The following is a 14369-nucleotide window of genomic DNA, read 5'->3' on the forward strand; positions in this document are numbered from 1 at the left end:
ATTTTCTTACTTTCTAAGACAAACACAGCATACTACAGTACAATTTGTTTAATATGTGGAAAACGTACAAAACAAGAAATACTGTACTGTACATTTAATTCCTGGCACCACTGGTGCTTGGCTGCGGGTTGTCGATATCGCCTTCATCAGATCAGGCGAGGCTGCGGACGGGGTGATGGGAGGAGTTGCTCTTTTCATAAACATAGTGAGCTTTGTCTGAATTGTTTGTTTTTTTTTCTCTTCATAAATTTCGCAATAAGGACGAAATGTGTTGCGTGCCATCCGTTCAATCCTCGCAAATCGTTCAATATTTGGGTCCATTTTTTCAAAATGAGCGAGGAGTTTATTCAGTAGAGATAAATCTTCTGACAATCCCTTTGTGGTGAACATTGTTTGTGGCACCTCCTCCTCTTCGTCTTACTCCAATTCTCTTGTTTCTTCTTCCGCCACTCTTTCTTCTTCCAATTCTATCAGCTCTTCATTCATAAGTTCACCTGATTCCCGGTCTAGCAACTCCTCGACATCTTCCATTTCACATTCCAATGAAAGGTCTTTTGACAGTTTCACTATTTCTTCACGAATCTCATCAAGTTCTTGTTCACTGTTAAATCCAGCAAAAGTATTTACATAACGCTTAACACACTTCTTCCATACGCCATTCATACACTGTGAGTCGACATTTCTTGCGGGGAGGGCTTCTGTTTTCTCTGATCTGAGTTCACCTCTGTTATAGCGCGTCTTTATTTGAAAAGAGCAGTGTCAGATCGGGGCGAGCGTGAACGCTAACTTTGACAAGCACTATAAATTTACAATGGTTGTTACAGACGTAAATCAAATGTATGTTTTTATTGTATAATATTAACAATAACAGCAGCTCTCTACTCAAAGCGGTAAACTCGAGAAGCTGCTAGCATCGAACCCAGAAGCTCTTGATTGGGAGTCAGCAGTTGTGTGTGGGAACTGTTAACATTTGAATGTGATGATTGTATATAAAACTTGTGCACGAACGAGACTGGGATAACTGTGGATGTGGATGTGAGTGGTGTGTGTGACTGAGAATGACTGGTGTGAAGCCTGAAGTCCAAATATCAAATAAACACTTTCACAAGTACAAGTATAACAGAACAAGTGCGCTTTTATTCAAGAAGAAAAAAGAAAGCAGGTTGCGGTAAGCAGTTGATGCGACTGCTTGCGTAGTGCAATCCTAAGAACTGCCCAATCAAGAGCTTCTGGGTTTGATGCTGGCAGCTTCTCAAGTTTGCCGTTTTGAGTAGAAAGCTGCTATTAGTGTTAATATTATAGGGTTATATGTTAGGGTTATATTATTATCGAAAATTGCCAAAACAACAATATATATACCTAAATCCCCGCAAAGTACTGCTTTTAAATTTTTATGAAGAAGAAAAGCTTTTTAAATTGAGGGAAAATATCCCAATAGCAATTTGTTAAGGATCTGTTTTTTTGTGAAGCAGCCTTAACACAGCTTTTCCGCTGTTTTATAAACGAACGGCATATAAGGTCTTCCTTTTTCCTTGCTTCGCCAAGGAAAGAGCCTTTTTATTAAATCCAAGGGTTCTTCGCTTTTTTTTTTTGTTTGTTTATTTATTATGATTGTTATAGTTCTGTTTGTATACGACGTTGTCAGTTCAGCACTCAGGTTGTAATATGACCAAGCCGTGCAAGCTTACTGTTAAGAATGCAACGTATAGTTGTACATGAGAAAAGCAATCTTGCCTCAAATCAATTGCAACCTTTTGTAGGTCTATGAACTTATAATAAATAAACGAACCACACGCCGTGGCGCAATTTTAGGGGCTTCGCCTCTAGCGCTGACGTCCGAGGTTCGATTCCCGTATTGGAGTGAAGTGAGTGGGTGGTTACCTACCAGGTAACGCTTATGGTTGGCCAGCAAGTCAGGTAACATCAGCCACGGTGCCTTCAGTTGTGAGAAGCAGATCATAGAATGGATGAAAATAGTTTACTGTCAAATAATGCAAAGAGTACGCGACACCTGTTTCCCCCTTATTCTTGGCTCATCAGGCGTACACACTCATTGCACTCGCTTACGGTAATCGAACGTCGGATGTCAGCGCTAGAGGGGCTTCGCAGCGGTGAAGTATTGCTTTTAAATTTTAATTAAGAAGAAAAGAAAACCTTTTTAAATTAAGTCTCAAAAAGAGGTGTAAAGATATTGACAATAAGCTACGCAAACCCACCAAGACATGCAATCGTTTAAATCAAGGCGCAAGTCGAAAAACACCATCCCATAATATTAGTTAACGATTAACACATTTGTATATATATTGTAAGCATACAATACAACTGATAATATGTTGCGCTTATTTATCTGGTGTACTGACATTTTTGCGCGTTTAACGGCTGAAATCTAATGTGGTTTGTGCCCTTCAGAATGAAAAGAGTTTGCATTTACCTTTTTAATAAAAGGCGAGCTTTTAAGCCTGAGAAATGACCCCGTAAATGCACACGTTTAATTGCACATGTGTTAATATGTATGCTTACACAGTATTAAAAGACACTCAATAAGTACACAGTATTAAAAGACAGTCAACAATTAACGTCATTTACCTTCGTTCCCGCCTCCTCCATTAGAGTATATGGACAAAAAACAGGTTCCAGTTATGACCATTACACGTAGAATTTCAAAATGAAACCTGCCTAACTTTTGTAAGTAATCTGTAAGGAATGAGCCTGCCAAATTTCAGCCTTCTACCTACACGGGAAGTTGGAGAATTAGTGATGAGTGAGTCAGTCAAACAGGTTCCAGTTATGACCATTACGCGTAGAATTTCGAAATAAAACCTGCCTAACTTTTGTAAGTAAGCTGTAAGGAATGAGCCTGCCAAATTTCAGACTTCTACCTACACGGGAAGTTGGAGAATTAGCGATGAGTCAGTCAGTCAGTCAGTCAGTCAGTCAGTGAGGGCTTTGCCTTTTATTAGTATAGATATATCTACATATTTATATATATATATATTTATATATATATATAATATATATATCTACACATATATATATATATATATATATATATATATATATATCTATCTACATATTTATATATATATATATCTACATATTTATATATTTATATATATATATATATATTTATATTTATATATATATATATATATATATATATATATATCTACATATATATATATATATATATATATATATATATATATATATATATATATATATATATATATATATATACACATATCTACATATATATATCAAAATACCCGCGCTTTGCAGCGGCGAAGTTCTGCTTTAAAATTTTTATTAAGAAGAAAAGTAAACCTTTTTAAACCGAGGGAAAATGTATCAATAATTATTTGTTAAGGATCTCTTTGTATAGCACGTTGTCAGTTCGCCCCTCTGCTTGTAATATGACCAAGCTGTGTGGTAGCTTACTGTTGAGCATGCAACGTACAGTTGGCCATGTGAAAAGCAGTCCTGCCTCAAATCAATGCCAACCTTTTGTAGGGTCTGTCCCTGAGACTTATTAATTGTCAGTGCGAAGCAGAGCCTTAGTGGAAATTGTAGGCGTTTGAATTGAAATGGGAGATCAGAGGGTATAACGGGGATGCGAGGAATAAAAACTCTCTCCCCTGAGCCACCGCCAGTAAAAATAGTTGCCTCAATGAGGTTGTTTTGCAGACACGTGACCTGAAGTCTTGTGCCATCACAAAGTTTCAGTGGCTGTACGCAAATCCACAATCGGTTTCATATTCTGTTCGTACCTTATCAATTGTGTTATTTGTTTTTTGAACAGGTTTGATTCATCGAAGTGATCACTCCTGCTGCATTCAGTCACTTCACGTGATCCGCTCTCTTGTGTGATGTTGCGATGTCCACGGGTTTATTAAATGTTAGTTAAGACCCAGTAGTTAAAAGTGTCTTTTCATTAAACTTGTATCTCGCGAATATGGCATTGCAAACGGCAGCGGGTCAGTTCACGTGCTTACGTGGGAGGCGTGATGACGCGATATATTTTGATATATATCAAAATACCCGCGCTTCGCAGCGGCGAAGTACTGCTTTAAAATTTTTATTAAGAAGAAAAGTAAACCTTTTTAAACTGAGGGAAAATGAATCAATAATTATTTGTTAAGGATCTCTTTGTATATCACGGTGTCAGTTCGGCCCTCTGGTTGTAATATGACCAAGCTGTGTGCTGAGCTTACTCTTGAGCATGCAACGTACAGTTTGCTATGTGAAAATCAGTCTTGCCTCAAATCAATGCCAACCTTTTGTAGGGTCTGTCCCTGAGACTTATTGTCATTGCGAAGCAGAGCCTTAGTGGAAATTGGAGGCGTTTGAATTGAAATGGGAAATCAGAGGGTATAACGGGGATGCGAGGAATAAAAACTCTCTCCCCTGAGCCACCGCCAGTAAAAATAGTTACCTCAATGACGTTCTTTTGCAGACACGTGACCTGAAGTCTCGTGCCGTCACAAAGTTTCAGTGGCTGTACGCAAATCCACAATCGGTTTCATATTGTTTTCGTACCTTATCAATTGTGTAATGTGTTTTTTGAACAGGTTTGATTCATCGAAGTGATCACTCCTGCTGCGTTCAGTCACTTCATGTGAGCCGCTGTCTTGTGTGATGTTGCGATGTCCACGGGTTTATTTAATGACCCGGCAGTTAAAAGTTTCTCGCTACAGCAATTTTAACTCTATTACAAAGTGATCCAAACTGTCATTTATACCTCGTGTCTTCTCATTAAACTTGTATCTCGCGAATATGGCATTGCAAACGGCAGTGGGTCAGTTCACGTGCTTACGTGGGAGGCATGATGACGCGATATATTTTGATATATATCAAAATACCCGTGCTTCGCAGCGGCGAAGTACTGCTTTAAAACTTTTATTAAGAAGAAAAGTAAACCTTTTTAAACTGAGGAAAATGAACCGGTTGTAATATGACCAAGCTGTGTGCTGAGTTTACTCTTGAGCATGAAATCTAACGTGGTTTGTGCCCTTCAGAATGAAAACAGTTTGCATTTACCTCTTTAATAAAAGGCGAGCTTTTAAGCCTAAGAAATCACCCCGTAAATGCACACGTTTAATTGCACATGTGTTAATATGTATGCTTACACAGTATTAAAAGACACTCAAAAATTAACGTCATTTACCTTCGTTCCCGCGTTTGACTCGTGCTGTAAATCTCTTCCTTGTTTTTAGTTTACGTGATTACGTAGGAGGCGTGATGACGCGATACGTGACTCCGCCTCCTTCATTAGAGTATATGGACAAAAAACAGGTTCCAGTTATGACCATTACGCGTAGAATTTCGAAATGAAACCTGCCTAACTTTTGTAAGTAAGCTGTAAGGAATGAGCCTACCAAATTTCAGCCTTCTACCTACACGGGAAGTTGGAGAATTAGTGATGAGTCAGTCAGTGAGGGCTTTGCCTTTTATTAGTATAGATGTCATTATGCTCCATTGTATGCAACTCCAACTAACTTGTTTTATTTTGATATTTCTAGCATTAAGGCAAGCTATTTTTAATGTGTTACTCATTTTACTTTTACATTTAAATGTTGGGTTAGAATATACATTTCTATTGTTACACTATTGTACAGTTCTAAACCGGGCATGTCCTAAACTCCCTGCTCAGCCATTTAAGCAATCTTCAACTAACCTACTCATATGCCCACAACACATGGGTACCCCTCTGTTTCATATGTAACCCATTGCAGTGGAACAGGTCCCATCTGTTCCAAAAGAAGTCTCAATGCCTATACCCTCCTACCCTGCACCAAGGTTTGGTCCACGTGTTAAGCCTTTTAATCTACTCAGTCTTACCTGGACTGGCGCGTGGCACAGGCAGAACTTGGGATTGGAGGTACTTGTCCAAAGTAAGAGATGAAGTTTATTCCCAAAACATGAAAAATTTATCCACATTTAGAAAAATTCCTTTTCCTCTTGCACAGTATGTCCATGTATGTAACTATGTTATGAAACCGCAAGTCTGACAAACAACCACAGTCGAGCCAAGTCTGTAATATCTGACATCTTGTCCGACTGAATTGCAAATTTACAATTTTAGTTCTCCCAAAGATTTGCTCAAACTGGTCATTACTAATTTTCAAAATTCTTTTGGCAACCATATCATTTGAAAGAGGAGTTTTACATTATCTGCATACATTTTTCTAGGAATAGTTTTGGTTATTTGAACCACAGTTGGAAAAACAATACGCTGGACATGCATGTTTTTTTAGCTCTTACAATTAGGTATGACACTTCATAAAATGCATTTTCCTGCATAGTTACGCATTTTTCAAAAATCTCCATTGGCTTACTTGAGTCGGCTGCATGTCTGGTATGGAGATGTCTTTTTAATTTTGCAGGCTTCATAATTTCATTTGCCAAAAATTTGTTACAAATTGCTGCTCATCATGATTACAGTTAAAAGTAAATCTACACTGCAAAGACAATTCATCGTAATTCATCTTTTCTGTATGTGCTGGTGCAATTTTAATTGTTTCTCGGGTACACTTTGATCTATAGCAGTGGCATCTCATTTATAAATGTAAGCATTTGTCCATTAAAAGATTTTTTTTAAACATTAATTATGTTAAATGTTCAGAATACTGTATATAAAAGTTTTAACTTTGCTCCACACTACCGTATACCTAGAGATGTGCTCATACACTGTACAGCTGCCAAAGGAAATGAGAAACCGGTGGCTCATTTCTTTGCTTTCATGGGTGTCAAATGAAGAAGATGCATTGACAAATGAACGTTCGGGTCATCGTGTAGTTCTACCCACACCTTACTACTGAATGGCAGTGCATGAGCAAACCGCTAATAGCGCGTGTTTATAGTTGCCTGTTTAGTTTCAACAAACGTTGTTAGTCCCTCAGTTAGCCTTATCAAAGTTTTTATTTGTTCCACATTCTCTGTGACCCCCCCATCCCCCCCAAAGCTTTCTGTGACCCTCTCTAGTTTAAGAAGCACCGCATCAGAAGACACAGGGCCAGTGGACCAAAGTGTGACTCATAGTTGTAACATGACATGCTCAGTTTTTCACAGTTAATTGAACCTAAATAGCACTGAAAACAATTCCTTCAGCTTTTATGCACAGGTCTGCAGTGTAACAAACAGTGGTGGCGATTTGGAATATAAAGCACACACCTTGTGGCAGACGGCTAGGGACCTTGCCCCTCCGGGATGCCTGGATCAGGGAAGGACCGGGAAAGGGGTAATATCTGCCCTGGAAGCAAGAGGGCGGCCCCCCTGATTTCCATCAAGGGCTGCCTGGATGGTTCCTGAGCCTTGGAGGACAGCACTTCCGCCACACCAGGAAGTTGTGCCGGAAGACCATCACCAAGCACCTGGAGCACATCTGGGGCATGATAAAAGGGGCTGCCTCACTCCATTCGAGGAGACGGAGTCGGGAGGAGGAAGACGGAGCTTGCGAGACAGGTGTGGAGGTGGCCGAAGAGAGAGATAGAGACTGAGGAGCAGTGTGTGAGAGCGTGGAACCAACTGTAAATAGTTCTATAAATAAACCCATGTGTTTTGGACATTGGTGTCGTGTCTGTCTGTGGCCGGGCTACTTTCACACCTACAATGCACTTCACGTTTTGACTCAGTTGCTGCAAAGTACCACTTCTCAGCCTTGAGAAAAAAACCAATAGCTTATATTTTTTATTCAAACAACTTTTGGTTGATTCATTCAAAAGAAATGTGCCTGTGAGCAATTTTATATGTTTCTTTTCTGTTAAACTACTCTAAACCATCACAATAAATTAGAGACGACTGCTTCCTTTCACTGGAAATGTTTCTTACACAAATGCATCATTCAGACTCTGCAAAAATTTTCAGATATTGCTGGGTGAGACTTCCTGTACCTATTTAAATTGCAATCTCATTTTTATTGTAAACGCACATACTCAAAAAGAAACATTTTAAAGACAAAATGAGTCGTCAGCATCTTAAAGTCAGAAAATACCATTTGCTATTGCTGTAATTATTTGTACGTTTGGACTGTGATCTTCCTAATTCCACTACTGAGTACATAACTGCCTTCTAACCGGTCTCTCCCTGCACACCACTGAACTTACCGTCACATTTTCTAAATAAAAATGATAACACAGTGAAAGAAATATTTGAAAATAAATAACTTGCTAAACAACATACTAGGGATGTGGGCACATAGTAGTATCAGGGTGGTATCAGGAAATCTATCAGGGAATGCATTTCAAATATCATGAAATAGATGTATTTTCAAATATCTATAATTCTTTTGCAATATCTTAATTGCATTTCCAGATTGATGCCCTTATTGAAAAAGTTAAAGAAAGTTCTCAGTCATTTCTTAAGTAACCACCAGAACAGTGGACAGATGGTCCAATCCTTGATGAATTTTGCAAACTGTGGGCACACATGACAGTAGTGAATGACGCATTCGAAAGAGCAATAAGTCTCACTGAAAAGTACAGTGACATACTGACTAAGGATGATGAGTAGGAGCAGTTTATTCTTTGACTGGTCGCAAACCATCACAAGAATTTGCCATCTTCATCAAAGACGATGCGGCCCTTGAAGTGTGGAACAGTTGTCTGCTGTTCAGTTCAGATGAAATAACAACTGCAAAATGGACTGACCTCTATACGTACAACTTAAAATCCATTCAGATTTTAATAATAATAATACATTTTATTTATACAAGGTGCCTTTCTAAGAACTCAAGGACGCCGAACAAACGATAAATAAAAAAAACACATTATACACAACTTAAAACATCAGAAAATACAAAAAATATAAAAATTAACATGAAACAAAGCCACTGTAATCATAGAGAAAAAGCCACTTTAAACAGATGGGTTTTAAGTTTACATTTGAAGGTTGAAAATAATTTGACATTTCTAAGCTCAGTAGATAGTGAGTTCCAGGATGGCTGAATGCTCTGCTCCCCATGGTGGTCAGACGGGCGAGAGGGACGGTCAGGTGGATGGAGGAAGAGGATCTGAGGTTACGTGAGGCAATGGCAATTTGAAGAATGTTGGAGAGATATGGAGGGGTGAGGTTATGAATGGCCTTAAATGTTAACAGCAGAATTTTAAAATCAATTCGAAACTTAATCGGGAGCCAATGACGCTGCTGCAAGACTGGAGTAATATGGTGAATAGATGGGGTTCGAGTAATGAGGGGAGCAGCAGAATTCTGGACTAGCTGAAGCTTATGGAGAGATTTATTACAAAGAACAAAGAGGAGTGAATTGCAATAGTCGACACGAGAAGTAACAAGACTGTGAACGAGAATGGCAGTGGTATGGGATATTTTGTTTGTTTGTTATATTGTAAATATGATAAAGAATAATACTAGCCCTAAAGAGAAATTAATTTTTTTGGACCACCCTACTGTCATATGTACAGAGTAAAATTCTGTACACAGTGAAATTCTTATTTGCATGTGCTAATCAACATGCAACTTGTTGCCACTCTACAGTGCCATATAGGGCCGGATTTACAAAGAGGCCAACCTAGGCCATTGCCTCAGGGCGCCACAGTTTAGACAAAATTTTTTTTTTTTTTTTTAAGTAATATGATTTCGCTTAAATTTCATTTTTATAGTAATAAATAATAAAAAAGGGGTGCCAGAAGAATATTGCCTAGGGGCAATGACAACTCAAATCCGGCCCTGGTGCCATACTTAGTGAGTAGAACTGTCTTACCTCCAAATTTATGTCTTTCTTATTTGAAACATCTCAGAATATATTTGTCATTAAGTAACAGATTAATAAAATGTACATTATACATATTAGTGTGTACTTCTCTTGGAATTTTAGGCCTTACAAAAGTTCATTCTGAATACTTGTAGACCCATATTGTACTAGTAGTCATGTACTTGTGAAGCACCTTGTGATATTTTACAGTCGGGATGAGCACAGCTGAACAAGTGGCTGAATAACTGTGTGTACCAAAAGTCATCAGTGCTAGACCCCGAAATGGAATTTTTCAGAGACATTGCTTTGAAAAATAAGTGTTCCTAAGTTCAGTGAAAATGGTTCATAGGGAGCCAAGTTGTTTCGTATAGACAGACAGACAGACATGACAGAGACAATATGTGCATTTATATTTCATGCAAATATACCTAATAAGTACTCCGATTATCTACTGCTACTAATATACAGTAGTTAGATAAACACATATAAACTGCTTGCTAAGGAAACAGAATTTTAAATAAACCACAAGGATCAGTTTAATGCAAAAATGTAAACTCACCAGCAATGAAAAAGGTAACAAAATTGTCAATCATTATTTCGTCATCAACTTGTTCTTCTTGCTCTGCAAATTAAAACAGCCACATTTTATAACATTTTCAAAACATTCAAAATGCATGTATTCACCAACTCATAATTTTTGGATGAGAAAAAAACAGAATCAGTAGCTATTCATGTAAAAAATGGAAATGACACCTGCAAGAAGGCATTTAACAGGTGGATACAAAGCTGGTCCCTTAGCACATGATATTAATTTTCCAAGAAATTACATAAAGAAGGAAAACTAAAACTACATGCAAATACATAGACATTTTACTCAGATCCAAGCAGAGGACCATTGTTATCAGCTTTGTTTTCAGTGGCCTTACTGTGTATCTGCTAGGCTGAAATTAATAATGGTCTGCCTAACATTCATAATGTAAGAATTTTTTAAAAGGGCCTTTGGGAACAGGAGCGGTGGGTTTTCTGTGGGAACCATTCCAGGACAGGGCACTAGTTCATGAGGGGAATGCTCTTGCTCACAACTACACTGGGCCAATTTCAAGTTATAGTTTAACCTACACTGCTCATGTTTGATCTGTGTAAGTACAACTGGAGTACCTTGACACCCACTCATGCTGTATTATTCTGTAGATTAGATATAATTAAATACTGCTGACAAAGAGCTAATCGCATTGTCTGTGAGGTTAGGCATCGTCCTTGCCATCGACGGTCAGGCTTGCTGCTGTACTGCGGTTACATTAACAGGCATTCCCAGATGTAAACTTTTATGTCAAATGTATTGTCTATTATTTAATAAATACATATAAACTTTTTTGACTTCTGATTTACCAGCAGTCTTCAGAATTTGAGTTAGAATATCTTGTGGAACCTCTTCTCCACGAAGGATAGCCGCTTTTCTTTTATCAATACACTCCTTTCCAATTTTGCGTAACAAGACAGCTGCATTTTCTACTTCTTTCACATAATTCCAGTGCCAGGGGAAATACTGGTAAGAAATAGAGAAATGTTATATTATCTATCTGTACATTGAATTATGATTACTTATACTTTTTGTTTTTTACTTTTCAAAAGCAGTTCAATTTCAGAGCGTGATGAAACAATACATACCACTGGGTGCAAGCCAGGAAGTGCAGGGCAAATACTGTACATGTACACACTCATACTGTATAGGCCAATGTATAGTCAACAACTAACTAAACAGGCACAACTTTTGGGATGTCGGAGGAAATCTGGAGTACATGGAGTAAAATCCACACAGTCAAGAGAAAACAAGCAATCTGAACACGGACAATGCCCAGACTGCGTCATCTTTAACTGAACCGAGTCGTGTCTTCCCAGTGCTTATAAGTAATGTTCAATTCATTGTTTAAAATGAAGTGGCTTTGGAACATAAAACTCTTCTTAGTTGGAAGGCAAAGACCAACTCTGGATGGGGTGTCAGTCCATCACAGGGCACACTCGCCCATAACGGGTTAACCTAACAATATCACAGATTTAAAGACGCAGCTCAAATAACCCTGTGGTGGCTGAAACAGCATTCATAGAGACTGGTTACAAACCCAGATGATGTTAAAATTGCATCGATTGTTGTAATATTATTAGTTGCTGGTTGTGGAGGGTTTACAGCTAATTGTGGTTCATATTTCTTGAATATCATTTTTTTTAATTTTTAGTCTATATTGAAGTCTGCTTCCACATATGTATAGACCTGAGGTGATGACGCGGTCCTGGTTGTGTGTTCAGCTCTGCTGGTATTTCAATAACTTGCATTTAATACCCGTTTTGCCAACAGAGCTGCTTACAGACATGCAAAAGGTCGAACATATAAAACCTGAAATAAACCTGAGATTAATAAGTAATTGAGGTCGCATAGAATGGTTCTCTTTTTTAAGATAAAATAAATTTGAAAATTTGCCAATGGTTTCTTAACTTTCCTGAGAAATATCTTTGAAGAATAAACGTACTAAGTTTCAATGAAAGGCAAACAGACAAGCAAACATGACAATGACAACGGATGTTTTAGCATTTTATGCAAATGAACCTAAAAATGACAAATATTCAGCATTGGTTAACACACTTAAGTCACACGTTTGAAATTATGATCATTCCTTGCTACAGCAGTAAGAATCATACATGGCGTACTATGATTCAGGATTCCACTGAACACGACCTACCCATCCAACCAGCCACCCATTTCTTTGCCTGTTTAACTAGTTCAGGGTCAGCAGGTCCATGGATTCCCAAAGCTTGTCTATCACGGCTTTATCATTTACATTTGAACACTGCTTATTAGTTTCATTAACCATCAGAAAATATGTTAACAATAAACAGATGGCTTTTATATTCCCTACCCCATTGCCGTACCTGCATATAAGGATTACGAAGGTACTGTGCCATTCCTCTGAGACAGGTATCAATGACCTTCGTGAAAGGAATCTTCGCATCATCCATTAAATTCAAATTCATGCCAAATGCTGCCTGCAGGCAAAGTTGAAATGTACTGTTTGAGTTTCATTATTCATCATTCAACTGTGTAGCTAATACCACTATTCATCAGTCAACTTAAGAATCCCACATAACTATACTGGTATATCATGATTTCAACAGAAAAGAATGAGAGAGTCATGAGTGTGCTGCTATCAATACTTTTTATATAGTAAGACTCTTACTTACAGGACCATATGGCATATCACAATATGGATGGTACACTTTCTCATTCCATACTGTAATCAGGAATTATAGTCACTTCATTCTCTCTTTGACCAGAAAGTCTGACATTTGGCTGTTCCCAGTGTCACGCACATGTGCATGGAAACTATTTAAAGGGTTTAGGTGATGGTAATTCTCTGCTGAGACAGGAGAAGGCACTGTGTGATAACAATCTCTCTTCTCCTCCCACTGCAGAAAGAAAGACTCACACCATTCCATCATTAACGGTGTCCATCCACTTGGACCCACCACTTTCTCTCAGAAAGCCTAAAAGCTGGAGGAGCCACCATCTTGAGCAGTCCTATCTAAGACGGAAGTCGGGACAACTTGCTTTTTGCATTGTAAATGCGTTTTCTTTTCATTTCCATCTGTAAACATTATACGGGGTTGGCTACATTAAATTTCTGGGTTAACAGAAAAGTTTGGCATGCTATGGTCCACACCAAGAATGGAAAAACGACGATTATTAAGAGTTTTTCCCATTGGAATCCCACATTAAATTACTAGAAAGAAATTAAATTTTAAAACTGAGCCTGCTTACAGTACAAATTACGTCAAGAGTAACACAATTGATCAAATGTGCCATGTGAACAGGAGTTTGTCCATCTGCTACTTCCTCCAGTTTTTCCATCATTCTTTCCGATTTGTCATTGAAAATATACATTAGGTCCTTCAGGTACCTGTTCAGAGATAGACAAAAGTGTAAACACTAAAATACTACCTAAAAGAGACAAGACAAGTTCTTAAACACAGACAACACAGTTACTAAAAGACAGACAAAATGTAACTTAAGTTAACATTTTCAAACTCATTCAATCCGATTTGGGGCAGTGGAGGGCAGGACATTACCCCGAAGGCACTCTGGGCAAGAGAGGATCAAGGACTAGATAAGGCGCTAATCTGTCACTTGGTACATGCACACACACATGATGCCATTTTGGAATCGCCGGTGTAGAACTTGTCAGTCGGTGAATTTAAGATAGAGATGTCAAATGATTACATTTTTTAATAGCAATTAATAGCAAATTTCATTCAATTAGTCTTGATTGCTCGAATGTTACCTGATATGATTTTGGTTGCTCTGCGATGTCACTGCCTTTCAACTTCTTAGCTACTCAAATTTTGACAACTTGTGGCTTTCATATAAATCATCAATACATAACAAAATTGTCCTACATGAAGGTAACATGTAAGAATTGTCAAGATAATGATGGGTGATTCACGAATGATTTGTTCTTTTTGAGTGACTAATTTTAATGAGTCATAGGAATGGATTTACAAGGACAAACAAATGGATTCAGTAGAACAGGAGTGCTAAAATGCATGCCATCAGCCTCTTTTGTTTAGATATTTAAAGTGCATGTGCAAGTACAGTCTGTCTAGTTTGTGATTT

At 38.0% G+C, this 14369-nt stretch overlaps 1 protein-coding gene across 2 annotated transcripts in view; it reads right to left on the bottom strand.

Moving 5' to 3' along the window:
* The window catches only part of LOC114666458 (cholesterol 24-hydroxylase-like), an 80571-nt gene that overhangs the window by 13577 nt on the left and 52625 nt on the right, over positions 1-14369 (bottom strand). For both annotated transcript variants that reach the window (XM_051920168.1, XM_028821335.2), the window contains exons 6-9: positions 13518-13656; positions 12632-12745; positions 11096-11252; positions 10266-10328 (exon numbers count right to left, since the gene is read on the bottom strand). In XM_051920168.1, coding sequence (XP_051776128.1) covers positions 10266-10328; positions 11096-11252; positions 12632-12745; positions 13518-13656 — 473 coding nt within the window. The remainder of the gene's footprint in view (positions 1-10265; positions 10329-11095; positions 11253-12631; positions 12746-13517; positions 13657-14369) is intronic.

This window comes from Erpetoichthys calabaricus, chromosome 16, assembly GCF_900747795.2.
Source record: "Erpetoichthys calabaricus chromosome 16, fErpCal1.3, whole genome shotgun sequence".
In the NCBI taxonomy this organism is placed as follows: domain Eukaryota; kingdom Metazoa; phylum Chordata; class Cladistia; order Polypteriformes; family Polypteridae; genus Erpetoichthys; species Erpetoichthys calabaricus.